Source organism: Otolemur garnettii, unplaced genomic scaffold (assembly GCF_000181295.1).
Source record: "Otolemur garnettii isolate 467f Iridium unplaced genomic scaffold, OtoGar3 scaffold00104, whole genome shotgun sequence".
In the NCBI taxonomy this organism is placed as follows: domain Eukaryota; kingdom Metazoa; phylum Chordata; class Mammalia; order Primates; family Galagidae; genus Otolemur; species Otolemur garnettii.
In genome coordinates, this window is record NW_003852499.1 from 7,230,406 (window position 1) to 7,253,057 (window position 22,652).

At 38.0% G+C, this 22,652-nt stretch overlaps 1 protein-coding gene across 6 annotated transcripts in view; it reads left to right on the forward strand.

The window, feature by feature from the left end:
- Positions 1–22,652, forward strand: part of WNK1 (WNK lysine deficient protein kinase 1) — a 167,084-nt gene that overhangs the window by 123,739 nt on the left and 20,693 nt on the right. The window contains exons 9-21 of one of the 6 annotated variants that reach the window (XM_003796448.3): positions 455–1,693; positions 4,166–4,249; positions 10,676–10,822; positions 13,884–14,165; positions 14,851–14,948; positions 15,061–15,223; positions 15,798–15,914; positions 16,264–16,437; positions 16,715–16,772; positions 16,891–17,013; positions 17,485–18,905; positions 20,018–20,101; positions 22,383–22,466. In XM_003796448.3, the coding sequence (XP_003796496.1) occupies positions 455–1,693; positions 4,166–4,249; positions 10,676–10,822; positions 13,884–14,165; positions 14,851–14,948; positions 15,061–15,223; positions 15,798–15,914; positions 16,264–16,437; positions 16,715–16,772; positions 16,891–17,013; positions 17,485–18,905; positions 20,018–20,101; positions 22,383–22,466 (4,074 nt within the window). Of the gene's footprint in view, positions 1–454; positions 1,694–4,165; positions 4,250–10,675; positions 10,823–12,033; positions 12,493–13,883; positions 14,166–14,850; positions 14,949–15,060; positions 15,224–15,797; positions 15,915–16,263; positions 16,438–16,714; positions 16,773–16,890; positions 17,014–17,484; positions 18,906–20,017; positions 20,102–22,382; positions 22,467–22,652 lie in introns of all 6 variants that reach the window. The other 5 variants (XM_003796447.3, XM_023517126.1, XM_023517127.1 and 2 more) reach the window with 5 other exon arrangements.

Sequence of the window (22,652 nt, forward strand, 5' to 3'; positions counted from 1 at the left end):
CTGTCACTAGTCAAGTTGCATGTCTTTTACTATCCACCCCAAATTTCCTGATTTCTAGTTAGAAAGAATCCTATTAGTTGATAAGAATATAAAACTGAAGTCTCTAACACAGAATAGGATAATAAGAATATAGAATATAGGAAGATCACTTAGGAAGAATTTAGAATATAGAAAAATCACTTAGGAAGTTTAATTCTTCCATTTCCTTTGAGAAAGGAATATTGTGGAAAAGCAGCTCTTATCTAATGCATAGAGTCCCATAGATTGATTTTATTGGCCCTGGATGTATTTAATGGATTTTTACTATGCACATAATTTTCAAAAGTATTATTTTATTAATTATAAATTTGGTGTAACCATTTCATAAGGTTACACAAAACTACCCAGTTGTGCATGTCTGATGTAATTTCACATATGAATGTATGAATTACTTGTCTTATTCATGTTGATACAGCCTCAGTCCATGGCGCATCCGTGTGGGGGGACCCCAACATACCCAGAATCACAGATATTTTTCCCAACTATTCATGAACGTCCAGTTTCTTTCTCACCACCTCCCACCTGTCCACCGAAAGTAGCCATTTCCCAGCGGCGTAAGAGCACCTCCTTCCTCGAAGCCCAAACTCACCACTTCCAACCCCTGCTGAGGACTGTTGGCCAAAATCATCTTCCACCTGGTGGCAGCCCAACTAACTGGACACCAGAGGCAGTAGTTATGTTGGGTACTACAGCCAGTAGAATAACTACAGAACCATGTGAGATTCAGGTCCATCCTATGTTTGAAACAACTCAAGTTTACAGTGACTGTAAACCTGGACTTATTCTTCCAGAAGAAGCTCACTATTTTATTCCTCAGGAAGCAGTGTATCTAGCTGGGGTACATTACCAGGCCCAGGTGGCAGAACAGTATGAGGGCATTCCATACAACTCACAAGTACTCTCAAGTCCTATGAAACAGATACCTGAACAGAAGCCAGTACAAGGGGTCCCTACCTCAAGTTCTGTCTTTGAATTTCCCTCTGGACAGGCTTTCCTGGTAGGACATGTTCAGAATTTAAGATTAGATTCTGGATTGAGTCCAGGATCTCCCCTCTCTAGTATTTCTGCACCTATCAGTACAGATGCTACACGTTTGAAATTTCACCCTGTCTTTGTTCCTCATTCTGCGCCCGCTGTGTTAACTCATAGCAATGAGAGCAGAAGCAGCTGTGTATTTGAATTTCATGTTCACACACCAAGCTCCTCTTCAGGAGAAGGAGGTGGAATTTTACCTCAACGTGCTTACCGAAATCGTCAGGTTGCAGTGGACTTGAATCTGGAAGAACTTCCTCCTCAATCAAGTGGATTACATGGCCACCTTCAGCCTGTGACTGAAGAACAGCATAATTACCATGCCCCAGAATTGACCGTTTCTGTGGTAGAGCCTTTTGGACAGAACTGGCCAATAGGAAGCCCAGAGTATTCCAGTGATTCCTCACAAATCACTTCTTCAGACCCCAGTGATTTTCAGTCACCTCCCCCTACAGGGGGAGCAGCTGCACCTCTTGGCTCTGACGTCTCATTACCCTTTATCCGCCTGCCTCAAACAGTGTTTCAAGAATCCCCACTTTTCTTCTGTTTTCCCCAAGGAACCACATCTCAGCAGGTCTTAACTGCCTCATTTTCTTCAGGAGGATCTGCACTCCAATCACAGGTTATAACAGGAAAACTTCGACAATTCTTTTACACTACCCTTTTAAGTGAATGATTAATATAAATTTTCTTCCCCTCGTTTCCCTGAATCATGAATTTTTTGAGGAATATTGTTTAATTTTATCAGTAGAATTTCCCCATCTTTATGGGGAATTACAAACTACTTGCATTTTAAAAAGTGAGAAATGCTGCCTAATTTATTCTATGTGTAAACCCTTGGAAAAGAAAAAACTAGGATTTCAGTCACTCATCAAAAGCAATGACTTTTGGCTGGGCACAGTGGCTCATGCCTATAATCCCAGCACTTTGGGAGGCTGAGTTGGGAGGATCACTTGAGGCCAGGAGTTCAAGACCAGCCTGGCAACACAGTATCTACCCAAAAAGAGAAAAAAGGACGTCTATCCTTATATATAATATTTTCAACCAGTAGTGAAAATGTAAATGTATATAATGTAAGGGTGACTCAACATTGATTATTTAGAATACTAATGTGAAGTTTTACTTTCTTCCTCTGAACAAATTTTTTAAAATATGTAAGGGATAACTTTTTTTCTATAAAGTAAAAAGAATAGAAAATAGGGAATACTTTTTTCAAGTAGCAATAATTAGGAATTAATATGTAGAATTTTAGTGTGAAAGTGTCTAAAACTACAAAAAGGAAACATCTTAGGAATTTGCCTTTTTAAAATGGCATCAAGCAAGTCAAAACTCTTACATATCTGAATAAAATATTCATAAACTTAAGGACTGATTAATTTTTAGCAACTAACAGTAGTGGTTGGTGTGCTTAACTATTGGTTTAAGAATTATATATTACAAGCTAAGAAACAAATCTCAAGCCTTGTTTTTTTCACAACAAATGTAAATTTAGTTATTTTTGCATATGAACATACACCCTCATGCAAATAATTTACATAATAGAATTCAAGAAGTAGAGTCATTGCTGACCATTTTATATCCTTTATTTATCAAATTTATACATCTTATAAATCCATATAGGAGACTACACAAATATTCAGAGCCTCATTTGAATATTCTGAATAGTCCATAACGCATTATATGTTCTTCTTTCTGCTTTTTTCCAATATACTTCCCCTGTCAGGGTAATAACTCTGAAAATGTACATAAAGTATCAATTACTGAATGTTGTACTAAGAAGCAAAAGAGCTCAAGGAACTTGAAAACAACACTAAAGTGCACGCAGTATCTTCACATCAATATTCCACTTGCACCCCCCCACCATAAATATTAATATGTTAACAGCCATTTTTTTTAAAAAGCTTTCCAAAGTAAATTTCAAATACTAGGTAGTTAATTTATAAACATGTTGCAGAGGGAATGAATAGTGGTTGAGTTGTACTGGAATGTGATATATTCATGTAAGCTTCAATGAATCCCTTCTAAACTGAAATGAAACAACAAAAATGGTAGCCTTTTCGTTTCTTTAACCTACCTACATATAGTCCTGCATGCATTTGTCACTTTCTCATTTATTTTAATTTAGACTTGATACCTGGAACACTCTAGTCAGGGTTTCTCAAATTTAACACTATTGAATTTGGAGTTGGACAATTCTTTGTTGTTGAGAGCTGTTCTGTGCATTGTAGAATATTTAGCACCATCCTGGTGTACACCTCCTATATGCTAGTAAGAGCCATCCCCCTGCGTTGTAACAATCAGAACTGTCTCTAGATATTTCCAGATGCCTGCTGGGGCTGGCAGAATTGCCCCTGGATGACAGGCATTGCTGTAAGTACTTAGCGTTTGATGGTAATAGATTTTTTACTTTTTTTATAAACTTGCAAAAATAACCAAATTTGGATTATCAACTAGCTTTTTTCTTTAATCAGATAAAATTTTCTCATTGATAGTCTTCTCACTTATTCCTGATTATATTTCCAGTAACAATTTTATTATGAATCTGACTGTTCTAGCCAGCTAAAATTATAGCCTAAGCAGTAATCATAGGTTATATTTCAGCTATCTAGGGTTTTTGCACGGGAAAAGATCAGAAAATGGTGTATGACAGGCTGCTATTCTAAACTTTTCTTATAAAACATGCCCCAGGACGGTGCCTATATCTCAGTGGGGGGTGCTGGCCACATACACCCAGGCTGATGGGTTCAAACCCAGCCAGCTAAAACAATGGCAACTGCAACAAAAAAAATAGCCGGGTATTGTGGCAGGCACCTGTAGTCCCAGGTGCTTGGGAGGCTGAGGCAAGAAAATTGATTGAGCCCAAGAGTTTGAGCTTGCTGTGAGCTGTGAAGCCACAGTACTCTACCGAGAGTGACATAATGAGATTCTGTCTCCAAAAAAAATTGCCCCAGAGGCTTCTCCTGTACATAATCAAGCTAATGTTTTGTTTTAATCAAGCAAACTCTCAGGAGCTTAAATATTTATTGAAAACTTTTGATCTCTATACTTTCTGTAGGCCTCCTTTAATTTGTTGGTGCTCACTTCTTTCCTTCAGGCACAGGGACAGAGCCAGGGTCAGCTGTCTTCGAGTAGCTTAACAGGGATTTCATCTTCCCAATCCCTACAACATCCTCAGCAGGTGAGAACAATGTCTTGATACATTTTATGGTTTATAGTTTACCGATAGTTAACACTATTGTACATCTTTTGTGAATTAGGTTCCTGATATAAATGACTTGCTAAGTTTTTGAAAGGAAAATTAAATGGCATAACATTTCTTACGTTCAGTAATATTTTAGAAACTCTTATTTAATGAATTTTTGAACAGTTTAGTAGATATTAAAATTTAAAAGAATTGTTTATAATTGACCTACCTTCTTAAACAAATGATTCTGTAAATAGTTAACGGTACAAACAACATCAGTTTGTTATGTTTATGACTTGTCCACTTATGAGCATTTTGTCTTTACCTTTATTGTGTTTGCCTCTGATAATCCTGTAGTCTTTTGAAATTCCAATCTGTGGGATAAACTGTCAGTTTTTATGCTAACAGACATTGAATGAAAGCTGAAGAACAGCTACTTCAGGAACTTTTCTCTTTACTCCACCCCAAACCCCCTCCCTCTTGCTTTGTCACCCAAACTAAAGTTTTGTGATACCGTCATAGCTTATTGCAGCCTCAAACACCTGGGCTCAAGTGGTCCTTTTGCCTCAGCCTTGCAACTAGCTGGGACTACAGGCATGAGCCACTATGCCTAGCTAATTTTTTCTATTTTTGGTAGATACTGGATCTTACACTTGCTCAAGCTAATGTTGAACTCCTTTCCCCCAAAGCAGTCCTCCCACCTTGGCCTCCAAATGTGCTAGAATTACAGGCATATTGGCTCGGTGCCTGTGGCTCAAGCGGCTAAGGCGCCAGCCACATACACCTAAGGTGGCGGGTTCGAATCCCCAGCCCGGGCCCGCCAAACAACAATGATGGCTGCAACCAAAAAAATGGCGGGGCATTGTGGCGGGCGCCTGTGGTCCCAGCTACTTGGGAGGCTGAGGCAGGAGACTCGCTTGAGCCCAGGAGTTGGAGGTTGCTGTGAGCTGTGATGCCATGGCACTCTACCCAGGGAGATAGCTTGAGGCTCTGTCTCAAAAAAAAAAAAAGAATTACAGGCATAAGCCACTGTACCTGGCCTCAGGAACTTTTTACTTAATAAAAAGCTATCAAATTTATTTAACATGTATATACATGAACTGCCAGAAAATGAGGGTTCCTTCAAGAATATTTTTTGTTTAGTTTTATTAACTTCTAGCCAAGCATTGTGGCAGGTCCCTGTAAGTCCCAGCTACTTGGGAGCCTGAGGCAAGAGGATGACTTGAGCCCCAAGAGTTGGAGGTTGCTGTGAGCTCTCATGCCACTGCACTCTACCCAGGTGACAGAGTGAGACTCTGTCTCAAAAGTAAAGAAATAAAATAAAAATAAAAAAGAAAGTTTTATTAACTTCCATTTTGAGGCGTTTGTCCCAGAAAGTTTAAGGAACTCAAGAGATAGTATAATTCTGATGTATTCAACAATAAAACTAGTAATTCTACAATTAAGTATCTGTGGTTCATTGCTGGCATTAGTTTATAGTAATTATTTGCATGAGAATAATGCTTTTTTGACATACATATTTATTAGCTGTTTTAAGTAAAATTTATAGCCACTGTATGTGTAATACAAACTTTCTAATGAACTATTTAATTGATAGTTCTCAAAGCGTATTTTCTAACCACCAAATTATAAATTGGCTTCTGTTTATGTTAGTTGTGAAACAAAGCTCTTAATTCCTAATTCCAAGTGCTCCTCTTCTATTCCAGCATGTGGTCTTGTAGTTATTAGATAATGGTTTAAGATTAGGTGTTCCTTGTATAAGATAAAAAGCCCAGACAGATGCTGTTCCCATAGCACAGTGATTACAGCACCAGCCACATGCACTGAAGCTAGTGGGTTCAAGCCTGGCCCAGGACAGCTAAACAGCTACTTGGGAGGCTAAGGCAAGAGAATCGCCTAAACCCAAAAGTTGATGTTGCTGTGAGCTGTGATGCCATAGCACTCTACCAAGGGCGACATAGACTCTGTCTCAAAAAAAAAAAAAAAAAAAAAGGCACCAACAGAATTGATTAGTTTGGTAATACATACATTTATCCAGTGTTCAACATTTTCTATTTTGTAAAATTTAAGGATTGTTATATGCTTTGTCTTTCTCCTTCTCATTCTTCTAAACAAATGTTTGAATTTATATATAATTATAGTTAAATGCAAGTAGTCACATTTTTGCCAACGTTCACAAATTCTCTATTACTCTATTAACAAGTCCTGGTTAAAATACAAATTAGAAGTTTTATAAAACTTGGTTGAGGGCAGAAGTCCTATCATGGGTGACAGTCTCCTAATTTGTTTATCTTTGGACATAGACTAATACCAATAAAGTGAGCAAATTTAAGTGTGTGCTTGTGGTTTTTCATTTTCCGAAAGACTTTGTTAAATATCTTGTAATTGGGCATATATTATGTATGATTACTATCAAATGAAGAAATAGGCCCAGCACCTGTAGCTCAGCAGCTAGGGCACCGGCCACATACACCATGTACTTTTGGAATACCATATTCTTCTGCCACTTCCCCCTAAGTGCTCTAATGTATAACTGGCATAGGTGCCTCTCAGTTATCTTAAACAAAAATTGGGGGAAGTTCAGTTGTTTTCCTAGTTGAGTTCAAATACTAAATGTCTAGGAAGATAGACCAGATATGAATGAGTACTTTAGGGAATTTTAATAAAAGTAGTAAATTTCTACAGAAAAAATAAAGGTAATAGCTAATATGCATAACACCCAAAGCACTTTGTCTTTTCATTTAATCCTTATAAGAACTTTGTATAAGTATTGGTGCTAGCCCAATTTCTTTCTTTCTTTCTTTCTTTTTTTTTTTTTTGAGACAGAATCTCAAGCTGTCAACCTCAGTAGAATGCTGTGGCGTCACAGCTCACAGCAACCTCCAACTCTTGGGCTTAATTCTCTTGCCTCAGCCTCCTGAGTAGCTGGGACTATAGGTGCCCACCACAACGCCTGGCTATTTTTTGGTTGTAGTTATCGTTGTTTGGCAGGCCCGGGCTGGATTCGAACCTGCCAGCTCTGTTGTGTGTAGCTGGAACCCTAACTGCTAATCTACAGGTGCTGAGCCATGTGCTAGCCCAATTTCTATCTCACTAATAGGAAAGCTGAGACCTAAAGAAGCTGAGTAATTTCCTCAAACTTGCCAGCTTATGGGAGGTGAAAATAGTATTAAATCTAAATATGATAACTCCACAGCTTACCATGTAACTATTATCCATTGACTCAAATAAAAACACAGAGAGGTTAACATCTTTCCCAATCAGGAAGAGGAATATCAGGAAGACTTTATGAAGGAGATGGCATTTAAACTGGACTCTGATTATAAGTTAGATTCAAATGTAGAAATGAAGAAAATTTCAGGCCAAAAGAAAAAAATACGGGTACTATGAGTAAGGCAAAAGACACAAAGGTAGTAAAATATGAATTTATAACAGAGCTACCTTTAGTTCAGTTTAGCTGGAACATAGATATGTGAGAGTAATAAGTTTAGGAAATAGTAGGTACAGTCTAAATTATGATGTGAGCATGGTTCCAAATTAATGAGGCTGAGGTGGGGACAGGGGACATATGATTACCGTATGTCCAAAAATAAAGTGGGAATTTTTCCTCAAATTTATCCTTTAGAAAAGAGGAGAATCGTTGTATATTCAAACCTTTGTCGTACTCTCCTATTACTGGCCTCTCTTTGTGTTCTATTTTGAACAACCAACAAAATATCAATGAAATCAAATATGACAGGTAAGAACAAATGTGCCTATATGGCCCTTAAGTGGTGTGGTTGGAAATATTTACTGAGAACATCTAACAGAACTTTTCTTTTAAGGCCAAGGAATTAAACATAAATTTGATCCTTCCTTTTAGGAATATGACTAGTGTTTCAAGTACGATATGTCATTGTACACAGCTTGTTTAAACATAACTTTAAGAAAGGGTGTGTGAATGTAAACCTGTAAGACAAATGTAAAAATAGAAATCCAACTATCCTAACAGTATTTAAACAGGTGTTTGTCACTGTGATTTTTTTACCTCAAGACACAACTTAGTGGGAAAGTGTTACACTAGAAAACTGCAAGAGCATTTACAATATAGCTCCAGTGGAAAAAAAAAACATCTAACATATGAAGAGTATGGGGGGCAGGGCGTAGTATTTCTGAATTCATTTACTTATTTAATATGCGATCTTATTTAGGTGTTTAAATTAAGGAGTCAGGTAACTGTGGATATATTATTGACATTTTTTAAAGTCTAAATATATGTATTCAACTTAATGAAGAGGGTTTTCTGGTTTTTTTAGTTCCTGTTTCTCAGTGGGAAAATGAAGAAATTGTCACATTCAGAGTTGCTTTTTAGTTGTCTAGATATTATATTTCTTAATTGCTGAAAATAAATTTTATGTAATAGCCATTCATTCCTACTTTCTTAAAATAAACATACAAATATATTATTAGAACTAAATAGGAATAAAACCAACATGATAGCTGTCATATTTCAGCATTCTTTTGTTGATTTTAATGGCTTATTTTTAATAAGCTTATTTTTAATAGCTTATTTTTACATTAGCAGTAGCCCTTTAGTCGTATGGATATACCAGGATATATGGAAAAAGGTTTCGGTTACAACATTATGTTAAGTAGCAAATGAAGCAACCAAAAGGTTCATTATTAGGAGATTGATTCCATTGATGAAATGAAAACTACATACTGCAGAATACTATTTATAGGACAGGCAAAAAAAGGAAAATATGCCTGTATATAAATGGCCGCTTATATATAGAAAAACTCCATAAAAGTGATACACCAAACCAATAATAGTGATTACTTTTGGAGGCTAGGATTAGGAGTATTCTCATTTAATTTTGTAATCTGATGTATTTGTAATTTTTATTACAAACAGGTGTTATTTTGTAGTAAAAAAATTAAATTAGTTGCAGGTATTAAGAGTCTTGAAAATCAGCTTTAAAGTTTAGATTTTTGTGGCTCAGTGCCTGTGGCTCAAGTGGCTAGGGCGCCAGCCACATACACCTAGGGTGGCAGGTTCAAATCCAGCCCTGGCCCGCCAAATGGCAATGATGGCTGCAACCAAAAAAAAAAATAGCCAGGCGTTGTGGCAGGCGCCTGTGGTCCCAGCTACTTGGGAGGCGGAGGCAGGAGACTCGCTTGAGCCCAGGAGTTAGAGATTGCTGTGAGCTGTGATGCCACGGAACTGTACCCAGGGGGACAGCTTGAGGCTCTGTCTCAAAAATTAAAAAAAAAAGTTTAGATTTTGTTAAGCAGAAGGGGACAGGCATGTTTTGTTTGCCCACCTTATTGTAGAACTTAATATTTGGATATAATTAGGTGCCATGCATTAAATTCGGTGCATTATACCTGAGTGCCTAGCACATAATTGATAACCCAGATGTCATTTCCTTTGCCCCACCTTTAGTGAAATGACAGTATCTTTGTTTTCAGTGAGGGAAACTTCCATTTTATAATAAAATGATCAATCAGATATTATAGCTAGTAAATGGTAAAGCTAAAATTTGAAGCTCTCTTGATTGTAAATTCAATGCTTTTCTTATTTTGTATCTGTAATTAGAGCTATTTTTGAAGTACATTAATTATGCACTTGATAAAATATGGTAAAGGAAAGCGATAAAAGGAAGAGACCAGATTTGTCTAATGTAGGAGTACAAGTAAGAGCTGATGCCAAGAATTAGGGAACTAGGGGTGAGAGGAGATGGATATGTTGTCTACTGACTTTGTAAAAATCCTACCCTAGGTTTGCAGTGAGGAAGATGTCAAATTAAAAACCAGTGGTAAATCACATTTAAAACATTAATTATTCTTGGTGGTGCCAGCTACTGGGAGACTGAAGCAAGGGGATGGCTTAAGCCCAGGAGTTTAAGGTTGCTGTGAGCTGTGACACCAGGACACTCTACCAAGGGTGACAAAGCAAGACTCTGTCTCAAAATAAAAAAGAAAAAGAAAGAGGGAATTGATGAATTTGAGTTTTTGCTTGTCCTTATTACTAAAAGCATCTTTACAGACCCTAAAAGCTTGAGGTAAACATACTTCCTTAGAAACATGCTATTAGGCTCGGTGCCTGTGGCTCAAGCAGCTAAGGCGCCAGCCGCATACACCTAAGGTGGCGGGTTCAAATCCCCAGCCCGGGCCCGCCAAACAACAATGATGGCTGCAACCAGAAAAAAAATGGCCAGACGTTGTGGCGGGCGCCTGTAGTCCCAGCTACTTGGGAGGTGGAGGCAGGAGACTCGCTTGAGCCCAGGAGTTGGAGGTTGCTGTGAGCGTGATGCCATGGCACTCTACCCAGGGGGATAGCTTGAGGCTCTGTCTCAAAAAAAAAAAAAAAAACAGAAAAAGAAACATGCTATTAATAATTTGAAATAAAACTGAATTATTACATTTTATTCTTACCAGCAGGGAATACAGCAGACAGCCCCTCCTCAACAAACAGTGCAGTATTCACTTCCACAGACATCAACCTCTGGTGAGGCCACTACTGCACAGCCAGTGAGTCAGCCTCAAGCTCCACAGGTCTTGTCTCAAGTGTCAGCTGGAAAACAGGTAAACTCTTAATTTCTGGAAGGATGCTAAAAGGGGGTCTCCTTTCTTTCTTGTCTTCTGCTTTATCTTCAACAGTGAAATACCTGTTGAAGTTGGTTAATTTTACTGCAAAAAACAAGTGAAAACCATCTGTTTGCATATATACATTGTTCAGTGTAAATGTATAAATTATTGACAGCAGTGAGAATCCAAAAATATTTCTCTATTATAAAATAGATTTGACAGGTATGGTTACGTAAAGGTGCTTTACTTCACCGAACCTCTGACATTTTCTAGAATTGTTGTTAGCTATATCAGATATTCTAGGTTTGCAACTGTTTTTTCATGTAGATTTTCTGCACTTTTTCTTTCCTTATAGTCTGCTGACAGTAAATCGTGAAAATACCTTGTATGAAATGGTGGGTTTTTTCCTAAGTAGTCCTCCTCCTGATCACTAGAAAAGTACCCTGTTTCTAGATACAGGTTCACAAATAAAAAAAAAAAGAAAAGAAGTACAATACCCTATAGAAGGCAGGCTCATTTGAATGCCCTTTCTTCAACTTTATCTTCGGGTATTGTAAGTGTGTTTGCACAGTGTTACTTTGTTCCTGTGATATCTCATCACATCTGAGATGCTGTCAACTGTAAAATGTACCATTATTTTATGTAGCACTAAGATGCCAATCTCTCAAATGTTAAAATGACCAGGTAGTGGAGATAGGAGTGACTGCATCTTAGAATCAGGAAAAATATTAATTATACCTACTTTAGAGGTTTGTTAGACTTAACAATTGTATAAGTGATATGAAGTCTCCTTCTACTAGGAAGGAATTACTTTGAATTTCAGTAACTACTATAATAGCAGTCATAGATTTAGTTACAGCACTATGATGTATGAAATATATCCTAATAAAGTTGTTTAAAAAAGAAAAAAACCTAGCCTATGGAAGAGTTCTCTTTTTATTGCCAAATAATAAAGAATTAAATTTTTCTACAGAATGTTTGGAACAGTAGCAGTCTATTTAGCCTCTTGTCTTCTGCTATCCTTTCCATATTCATATGTGGCATATTAACTTACACTAATGTATGCAGGGTTTTGTTGAATTTTTCCCTCCCTTCTTTTTGGCTAATACAAAAATCTTGCTTTTGGCAGCCTTGCTTTTTCTTTTTCTTTTTTTTTTTTTTAAAAAAAAAAAAATACCTGTCTGTTTTGTTTCTCTTTACCTTCCCAGCTTCCAGTTTCCCAGCCAGTACCACCTATCCAAGGCGAACCTCAGATCCCAGTTGCGACACAGCCCTCAGTTGTTCCAGTCCACTCTGGTGCTCACTTTCTCCCAATGGGACAGCCACTCCCTACTTCCTTACTCCCTCAGTACCCTATCTCTCAAATTCCCATATCAACCTCTCATGTGTCTACGGCTCAGACAGGTTTCTCATCCATTCCCATCACAATGGCAGCTGGCATTAATCAGCCTCTGCTCACGTTGGCTTCATCTGCTACAGCAGCTGCAATCCCAGGGGTAACAACTGTGGTTCCTAGTCAGCTTCCAACACTTCTGCAGCCTGTGACTCAGATGCCAAGTCAGGTTCACCCACAGCTTCTACAACCAGCAGTTCAGTCCATGGGAATACCAGCTAACCTTGGACAAGCTGCTGAGGTTCCACTTCCCTCTGGAGATGTTCTGTACCAGGTACTGTGTTAGCTAGCAAAAAAGGAGGGTACCAGAGGATTTCATTCTAGTAGACTATCAGGAACTTGACAATCTAATAGATGAGTATCAGAATAACTAGCAATAACAAAAGTTGCTGATTTCATCTAGAAAAGTTAAAATAGTAAAATTGGGAGAAAGGATAGGGTAATGTCTAACTTTCCTTATCCATTTTTCTGAACACACCTCTTTCAAGAAAATATCCTTCTCAATATTGGGTGTATGCTGATTGAATGCAAGATAGGGTTACTAGAGTACACCATGTTATGTTGGGTTTTTAGGGAGGGGTGTTTGTTTTTTGAGACAGGCTCTCTATGTTGCCTATGCTATAGTGCTGTGTCAGCGTCATACTCCTGGATCCTCCTTCATAAGCCTCCTGAATATCTGAGAATATGGGCATGCACCACCACACCCAGTTTTTGTTTTTGTTTTTGTTTTTGCAATTTTTGGCTAGGGCCAGGTTTGAACCCACCACTTCCAGTAGATGGGGCCAGTGCCCTACTCCTTTGAGCCACAGGTGCCACCTTTTTTTTTTTTTTTTTTTTAAGAGAAGAGGTCTCATTATTGCCCAGGCTGATCTTGAATTCCTGTCCTCAAGCTGTCCTCCAGTCTTGGCCTCTTAACGTGCTAGGATTATAGGTGTGCGCCATTGCCCCCAGACTCTAAAACTACATTTTTTTTTATATATGAGTAGAATAAATAGAATAGCCAACATAAAATCAAAAAGCTTCAAGGCTTAGATTTAGATCAGTATTTCATGCTATAATTGTAATAACTGATACATGAAAGAATTTTTGTATTCTTCTATTTAAGAATGGCTAGAGGCTCGGCGCCTATAGCTCAACCGGCTAAGGCGCCAGCCACGTACACCTAAGGTGGCGGGTTCGAATCCCCAGCCTGGACCCGCCAAACAACAATGACGGCTGCAACCAAAAAAATAGCCGGGATTGTGGCGGGCGCCTGTGGTCCCAGCTACTTGGGAGGCGGAGGCAGGAGACTCGCTTGAGCCCAGGAGTTGGAGGTTGCTGTGAGCTGTAATGCCACGGCACTCTACCCAGGGGGACAGCTTGAGGCTCTGTCTCAAAAAAAAAAAAAAGAATGGCTAGAAAGGAATTAAGTCTTTTCCTCCTGTGTAAATAATTTCTAGGAGGAGAAAACCCAACAATGATTGCAGAGTCCTGTCCCCTAAATTAGAACTAGTCTACTGCTTCATTTCAAGAATGGTCTTTAAATGTCCTTTAGATGATTAGAAAAGAGATTGGCTATTCTTCTTCTTTGCTGTGTGCTTTTTTTTTTTTTTTTCGCATGTCTTGCTGTGTTGCTAATTTGATGACCCAACCTGCACTGACTCACCTTCCTCATTTCTATCACAGGGCTTCCCACCTCGACTGCCACCACAATACCCAGGAGACTCAAATATTGCTCCCTCTTCCAGCGTGGCTTCTGTTTGCATCCATTCTACAGTCCTATCCCCTCCCATGCCGACAGAAGCATTGGCTACACCTGCTTACTTTCCTGCAGTGGTGCAGCCTTATGTGGAATCAAATCTTTTGGTTCCTGTGGGTGGTATAGGAGGACAGGTTCAAGTCTCCCAACCAGCAGTGAGTTTAGCACAGCAAGCCCCCACTACATCCTCCCAGCAAGCAGCTCTGGAGGTAAATGGAATTCCTGCATGTTTATATATGAAACATACACATATACACGTAATGGGATAGAAATGACAAAGGAGAAACATAGGCTTCCCTGGGTTAGAACTCATTTACAAACTATGTCAAACTAACTTCTGAATGACTTTCTCTTACAGCAGAATGAAATGCCAATGTGGGGGCCTTGTTGCCACTGGCTGTTCTGTTGGGAAGTGAGTGTGCCTTGGAGAAGATTAACCCTATTAGCACTTCACTTCTCTAGCTAGTACTTTGGCCATTCATTATTCTTGTCCTTTCACAAACTTTGCCATTGGCAGTCGTAAGAGTATCTTATCCTGCTGTGCTCCCAGCAATCGTTTTTGCCCTGCTAGAAGAAAGATTTTAATTCATCTTTGCACTTTGCTCTGCTTGCCCTGTTGCACACTTCTGGTAAAAAAGCTGGTTGTATGGCAAGTTGTAGTTTCACACTGCCTAGCAGATATGTTGGCTGACCTCCCACCATGTGGTTCTATGCCAGAGACTTTAGAAACTTCCTTTGAAATTTTAAGACTGTTTCTAGATGCTGAATTACTTGTAAATATAGTGCTTCTAGGGCTTGAGGGAGGGATTAGGAAAACAAAAGTAGGTTATTGAAGGTAATGAATAATAAATAAAATGTTATTGCCCAGATTTAAACAACCCTTTTCATCCACAGAGTACTCAAGGAGTCTCTCAAGTTGTTTCTCCTGAGCCAATTCCAGTAACACAACCACAGCCCACCCAGCCTACCAATTTGGTTTCCTCTATAGACAGGTATGTAAAACTACAATTCTCCTTCCTTGACTGGTGGGTAAGATAGTATGAAACTTCAGAGTTTATCAGGCCTTTAAATCTTGCATTGTAAACTGAATTTTTTTTCTCAAAGTGCCCATTCAGATGTTGCTTCAGGTATGAGTGATGGCAATGAGAATGTCCCATCTTCCAGTGGAAGGCATGAGGGAAGAACTACAAAACGTCATTATCGAAAATCTGTAAGAAGTCGCTCTAGACATGAAAAGACGTCGCGGCCAAAATTGAGAATTTTGAATGTAAGTGTTGTTAATTTGTGGGTTTCATACTGGTAAAGGAATTTGATACTGATAAATACCTTAGAGGTCGTCCAGTCTAAAACACTCTTCTTATAAGCCAAAGTTAACGTTATCTTTGTTCAATATGCAATTTATGTAGTACTCTTCTCATTTCATTTTCACAATGTCTTTGAATTGAATATCACATTTTTCAGATAGAAAAAAATGAAAATGTAGCTCTTAAAGCTATAATAGGGTTAATGTCATTTAAATAATTCTGAAGGCTCAGGTGAATTGATAAACATTTAGGTTCTTCTTATTACCCAAATGATAATCTTAAATCCCATATCTTTATACTAAGACACTGTTTACCTTTTAGAAGAAGAATAGAGACTTTTAGTAAATAGCTAAAAGGCTATTGTCTTCGCAAAAATATTTTCCTGGTACTAGTTTACAGGACAAAGTACCAGTGCTCCAAGGAAAAATAGTAACACTGTACTTTGTCAGACTTAAATTTGAGTGCTAATCTGTCAGCACACGTCTCTCTCAAATTCAGTAATAAAGCTAAATATAATCTTTCCTTTTTACTTTTTAGGTTTCAAATAAAGGAGACCGAGTAGTAGAATGTCAATTAGAGACTCATAATCGGAAAATGGTAACATTCAAATTTGACCTAGATGGTGACAATCCTGAGGAAATAGCAACAATTATGGTATGTCTGCATTGTCAGTTCCAAATTTTTCCACAGTATTTAATCATAATGTGCAAATATGCAATATTTTGTAATCCATTTTTGTTGACTATAATAAGCATGCCCAACCTGTGATTTAGAGATAATTTGTCTAAGATACGTCCAACTAGACATTAAAGGGCTTTTTAATTTTTTGTTTTGTTTTTCTTTACTACTGAAATTCTTAAAAAGAATTCTTAATTTGAATACCAGCTAAATAGTAATACAGGCAGAATGCAAATTGGGGTAGAAATCATTTAAGAGGTAGTTGAATGACTTAAAACTTGAGAAATGTTGCACTAATCAGACCGACAACACATTTCTTTTACAGGTGAATAATGACTTTATTCTAGCAATAGAAAGAGAATCATTTGTGGATCAAGTACGAGAAATTATTGAAAAAGCTGATGAAATGCTCAGTGAGGATGTCAGTGTGGAACCAGAGGGTGACCAGGGATTGGAAAGTCTACAGGGAAAAGATGACTATGGCTTCTCAGGTTCTCAAGTAGGTCCACCATTCCTATAGTAAAACTTTGTTTTATTAAAATATTTCTTAAACTTGGAATCTCTGAGATTAACATGATAACTGGGATGCAAATGGTAATATAAAAGTGAGAAAGAATAGAAAAAAATAAATTATTTCTATAGTGCTAAATTTGCTATGATGTCACATTACATGTATAACTGAGAACTTCTGTAATCTCTTCACATGTGGCAATTTGCTTTGCCTGATCACTGAGATTGCATCTGAGAATGAATTTAATCACTTTTGCTTGTTGTAGAAATTGGAAGGAGAGTTCAAACAACCAATTCCTGCATCTTCCATGCCACAGCAAATAGGTGAATTTCTTTCTGTTCCTTGACTGTTTTTACTTTTTAAAAAAGTATGTGCCAATAATGAACGCTTGAAGATTATATTATAATTACACAATTAAGTGGGTTATTTCTTGTTTACCAGGCATTCCTACCAGTTCTTTAACTCAAGTTGTTCATTCTGCTGGAAGACGGTTTATAGTAAGTCCTGTGCCAGAAAGTCGATTACGAGAATCAAATCTTTTCACCAGTGAAATATCAGATACAGGTAAAGAATTTATTCTATTGCATTCTTATGTAAATCCTACAGCATCTGCTATGTTGAAAGCTTGATCATCAAGCAGTTGTTCATGATGACACAAATAATAAAAAAGAATGGAAAACTGAATAATGACGAATAGAGAGGATCATAGGAAAAGAGCCAACAAGGATAGCCATACTCAATAGAGCCTATGTAGTAGGCTCTAGTAGATACTACTGTGATTATTTCTGCATTCAGTACTATTATGTATGCCCTAAGGTTACTCCATATTGAAGTAGGGGTGTATTTGTTTTCTGAAATAGATATTCATACAGACCGACTTAATTTGGTTAAAGTATTGACTATACTGTTTTAATGCCTGTCATTTCCTTGGGGTAGATTATAAACTTTATTGGTACCCGTCATTGTTGGTAATCCACAAACAGGTAATTAGGACCTTTTTAAATGGGCTGATTCTTACATTTTTATCCTTTGTAGTTGCTGCCTCTACATCTCAAGGCCCTGGAATGAACTTGTCTCACTCTGCTTCATCACTTAGTCTACAACAGGCCTTTTCTGAACTTAAACATGCCCAGACGACAGAAGGACCCAATACGGCACCTCCAAATTTTACCCATACAGGACCAGTATTTCCAGTAGTACCTCCTTCCTTGAGTAGCACTGCTGGTGTCTCAACCATAGCAGCAGCCACATCTTCAGTATCGATCCCTATAACCAGCAGCCCTTCTAATGACATGTCAGTGATTCAGTCTGAGATTATAGTCCCCACTGAGAAAGCAATTGCTGGAGTTGCCATTAGCACAGGTATGGCAACTTCAGGTGGTCTCCCTATACCACCAGTGTCTGAATCACCACTAATTTCCAATGTAGTTTCAAGTATCACAGTACCTCCTATTGCCTCAGTAACTACAACATCCCAGTCAGTTCAAGCCCCTGCATCTGGGAGTGTTATTTCTAGTACAGGCACTTTTCCTTCTATAACAGTTTCAATAGCTTCGGCCTCTAAAGTAGGCAGTATTGCTGTCCCCTGTGCTAAGCCTCCAGCTGTACCATCTCAGCAGGCAGCTGGCAGTACTACTCCAGTAGCCACATTAACATCAGTTTCTGCCACCACTTCACTTTCTAACACAGCTTCACAGACATCCCTTCAGCTTAGCAGCAGCACCTCTGCTCCCACTTTAGCTGAAACAGTGGTGGTTAGTGCACACTCATTGGATAAGACATCTCATAGCAGTACAGCTGGATTGGCTTTGTCCCTCTCTGCACCATCTTCTTGTTCTTCCCAAGGAGCAGGAGTATCCAGTTCTGCTTCTCAGCCTGCTGGGGTGCATCCTTTGGTTATCCCATCAGCTGTGGTTTCTACTCCTGTTCTTTCCCAAGCAGCAGGACCTACACCTTTATTACCCCAAGTACCTAGTATCCCACCCTTGATACAACCAGTTGCCAATGTGCCTGCTGTACAGCAGACACTAATTCATAGTCAGCCTCAACCAGCTTTGCTTCCCAACCAGCCCCATACTCACTGTCCTGAAATAGATGCTGATACACAGCCCAAAGCTCCTGGAATTGATGACATAAAGACTCTGGAGGAAAAGCTGCGGTCTCTCTTTAGTGAACACAGCTCATCTGGAGCTCAACATGCCTCTGTCTCACTGGAAACATCATTAGTCGTAGAGACCACTGTCACACCAGGCATCCCAACCACTGCTGTTGCACCAAGCAAACTCATGACTTCCACCACCAGTACTTGCTTACCACCAACCAACTTGCCATTAGGAACAGTTGCTTTGCCAGGTATACCAGTGGTCACACCCGGACAAGCACCTACCCCCGTCAGCACTACATCAGGAGTAAAATCTGGAATGGCTCCCTCAAAGCCACCTTTAGCTAAGGCTCCGGTAAGATTCTTGTTATAAAATATTCAGACAAATATGATCCTCTTTTTTATCCCTAATAAGAACATTTTTCAGCTCATCCTTGCAAATTAGAAATATAATCATAAAGGAACCTGGCTTTATAGTGTTTATTAGACAAATTGATGGCAATTTTGGGATACATACATTGAACAGATTTTTATTAACATGGTAGGACTTACAGGTTAATTATACCATTTTCTAAAAGTATGTAATTATCAGGTAAAATACGGGAATATATTACAATTTGGGACAAACTGAAGAAATCTGTATCCCAAAAGGGATTTACATGCATCTGTTAGCAATCTATAGATACTAAGAGCTGTTGACAGCCTTTGTGTCAATTAGAATGAAGCAAATTCCTTGCTTTAGTATAGCTTCCATAAATGTACAATTTGAGGTTTATAAAAAATTGGAAGTTGGTGATGAAATTAATACAGAAGAAGAAGAAATTAGCTAATCCTAAAACCAAAATATCCAGAATGTATTTTCTAATTCTGCAGCAGTAGGTTTCCTCTCATTCTGCCATTTTCAACCCTCTAATCTTCTCTAAATAACAAAGCTGTATTATGTCTACTGTATTGTATGCTTCAGCCATCTTTCTGAATTGCCATTGATGTGAGATTCTTTTTACAGTAGAGTAATACGAAATTTTCTCTGAAAATATAGAAATTGCTTGATATTAGATTTCCAAGGCCTTTCTCCTGGTTACTTCTGGACAACTACTGTTTTTTTTTTTTTTCTTAGAAAAGTCTTATTTTACTTGGCAAAAGCTTGATATGATAATATTATGCCAAATAAGTAGTATAAGAGTAGCTGGACTGTGCCTCTTATATACATAACAGCCCTCTTCTCTGTATTTTCCCTAGGGAACAACCTTTTACTGTATTTTACTATTCATTTTGTGAGTATGTCATAGTAACCCCTATAATAATACTATGGGTTGCCATGTCCTTTATTTAAGACAGATCCAGAGTATAACTTAGGTGATAAGCATGCCTTAACTAGATACATTTTATTCTTATGTTTATCCATTAAGATTAGTCAGTTTACTCTTTAGTGCCTCATGGACTTGAATTTCCGTTCATTGTTTATAGGTGTTGCCTGTGGGTACTGAACTTCCAACGGGTACTCTATCCAGTGAGCAGCTGCCACCTTTTCCGGGACCTTCACTAACTCAGGTGCCCCAAGACTTGGCAGATGTCTTTCTGTGCTTCTACTTTCTTTTACAAATCTTGTTTACATTCTTCATTGCATGATCTTGGCTTCTGATTCCTATTTGGCTTTGACTTAATAACACCTTTCTTTGAAAACAGTGTACCTAATGAAACAAGCCCTGTTTAAAATGCTTCAAAATCATTTTGTTTGTGATGTTGCTTTAGGTCATTTAGAAAACATTTGAGATTAATATTTCTTATATATTGATAAGAAAATATCAAAGTTGACATTTTGCTAGACTCATGATAATAATACCTTTTATTATTCACACTTTTTAGAGTTAGTGAAATTGTATCTTAAATGTGAAAGTTCTAAGCCATTGTGGAAATAAAAAATTAGATATAATCAAAACTAACTTTGAAAGTTGCTTAGAAAGAAAGAAGCACATTGATAACTGGTAAGCCTTTTTTCATGAGTCCAGTGCAGCTAGTTTTTTCTTGAATGTTTGTAATTTGTTTTGTTGATGGCCTAATGAAGTAAGTAGCTTACATATAGGTAGGTATATTATTATTCCTTTTCCCACCCTACCCCACCACAAATGCATGTAGTAGAATTTCCATAAGGAAAGTACTCATTATGCATCCATTGTGACTATGAAAAAGCTTCTGACATGGAGCAAGCTAGTAATTTTGAAACTAAATTAGGAATTTATTTTGGAAGCATATATAAGAAAAACATTGTAAATTGCTTACTTGAAAAGTCTAATCTGAATTTAACCCACTTCTTTGATCCTAGTACAGTAGAATATTATTTAAGGAACTTGCCACATTAAAGTAGCAATCCAAAAGAGAGCCTACTCCATCAGCTACTGAATTTTGATAGAAGTACATGGTGGTGAAAGTCTCTAAATTGGGACTTTAGTTTTAAACTTGTTTTCTCATTAAAAACATTTATTCAGATAACTAAAGAAGTTTTAAATGTGATAAGAAATAGCACATTAGACATGTGAAGGGGTAAGTAGATGGTGCCTTCTATAGGAGAGGCATAAATGAAGGTTGTGTAAGAGTAGGTTGATAGAAGCCAAGACAGATATAGGATTCGAGACTATGGCAAGGGCAGAAGCTAAGGCCTTGGGGTGGATGGTAGTGAGGCCAGATAACAGGATGGAATGCCTAAACCTTGGCTGCCTTTTAAAGGGTAGAAGATAGATTCATTATAACTAGTTCTGCTTCTTAGCCTGGTGGGGTGAAGGAGAGAATAATATGCCATGATAATGAGAGAATATATTAATGCCATCTTTTATTCATAAAGACAAGTTTCCAGACAGGTTTTAAAAACTGAGAAAGAAAATAGAGCAAGCCAGGCATGGTGGCTCACACCTGTACACGTAGCACTTCGGGAGACTATGCCTCAGGATCACTTGAGGCCAGGAATTCAAGATCAGCCTGACCAAGAGTGAGACCCCATCTCTATAAAAAATAGAAAAATTAGCTGAGCGTGGTAGGGCTTATCTGTAGTCCCAGCTACTTGGAAGTCTGAGGCTGGAGAATTCCTTAGCTCCAGGAGTTTGGGTTTACACTAAACTATGATGATGCCACTGTACTCTGTCCCCTGGCCACAGAACCAAGACCCTGTCTCAAAAAAAGAAAATATCAAACTCTGGATATAGTTAATCTTCCAACGGACCTCTTTGTACATTTTTCAGAGATACATTTTTAAAGAGAAGACAACCCAGGTATATTGGCTCATGCCTATAATCCCAGTACTTTGGAAGGCTACAGTGGGAGAATTGTTTGAGCCCAAGAGGTGGATACTAGTGTGAACAACATAGCAAGACCTCATTTCTACAAAAAATTTTAAAATTAGCCAGATGTGGTGGCACACACCTGTAGTCCCAGCTACTCTGGAGACTTAAGACAGGAGGATTGCTTGAGCCCAGGTGTTGGAGGTTGCGTTGACCTATGACGATGCAATTGCACTCTTACCCAAATAACAGAGTTAGACTTGGTCTTTAAAAAGAGGAGAGCATTTCTATCACTCTGAGTAACACCAAATATAGAAAGTTAAAAACGAAGGCCTTTGAAATGGAAAAACATGAATTACTCTACGGCTGATAGACTGACATATAATCCTTAAAGCAGTGTAACTAAGTTTTAGTGTAGTGAGTTTTATAATATATATGAAGAAAAATGGTATGTTGTGCCAATCTAAAGCATAAAATAGTACATCCTATATAAATTGCCTACATATTGTGGCTCTGAAATTTGCCATAGAATTATATTTACTGTATTCCTTTTTGTTCAGTCCCAACAACCTCTAGAAGACCTTGACGCTCAATTGAGAAGAACACTTAGTCCAGAGACTATTACAGTGACAACTGCAGTTGGTGTAAGTTTTGAAAATCTCGATAAAATTCCCTCCTAACTTTAATGTATTATATTTCTTGAACACAAACTGTAACCTAAACCATTTTTAGTACCTTTAATACATATTCAGAGTCCCTGCTTGTTCTAGCCAACAGGAATGAGACAGGTTAACAAAAGATTAACACTTACCCAATAGCGTAACTATGGG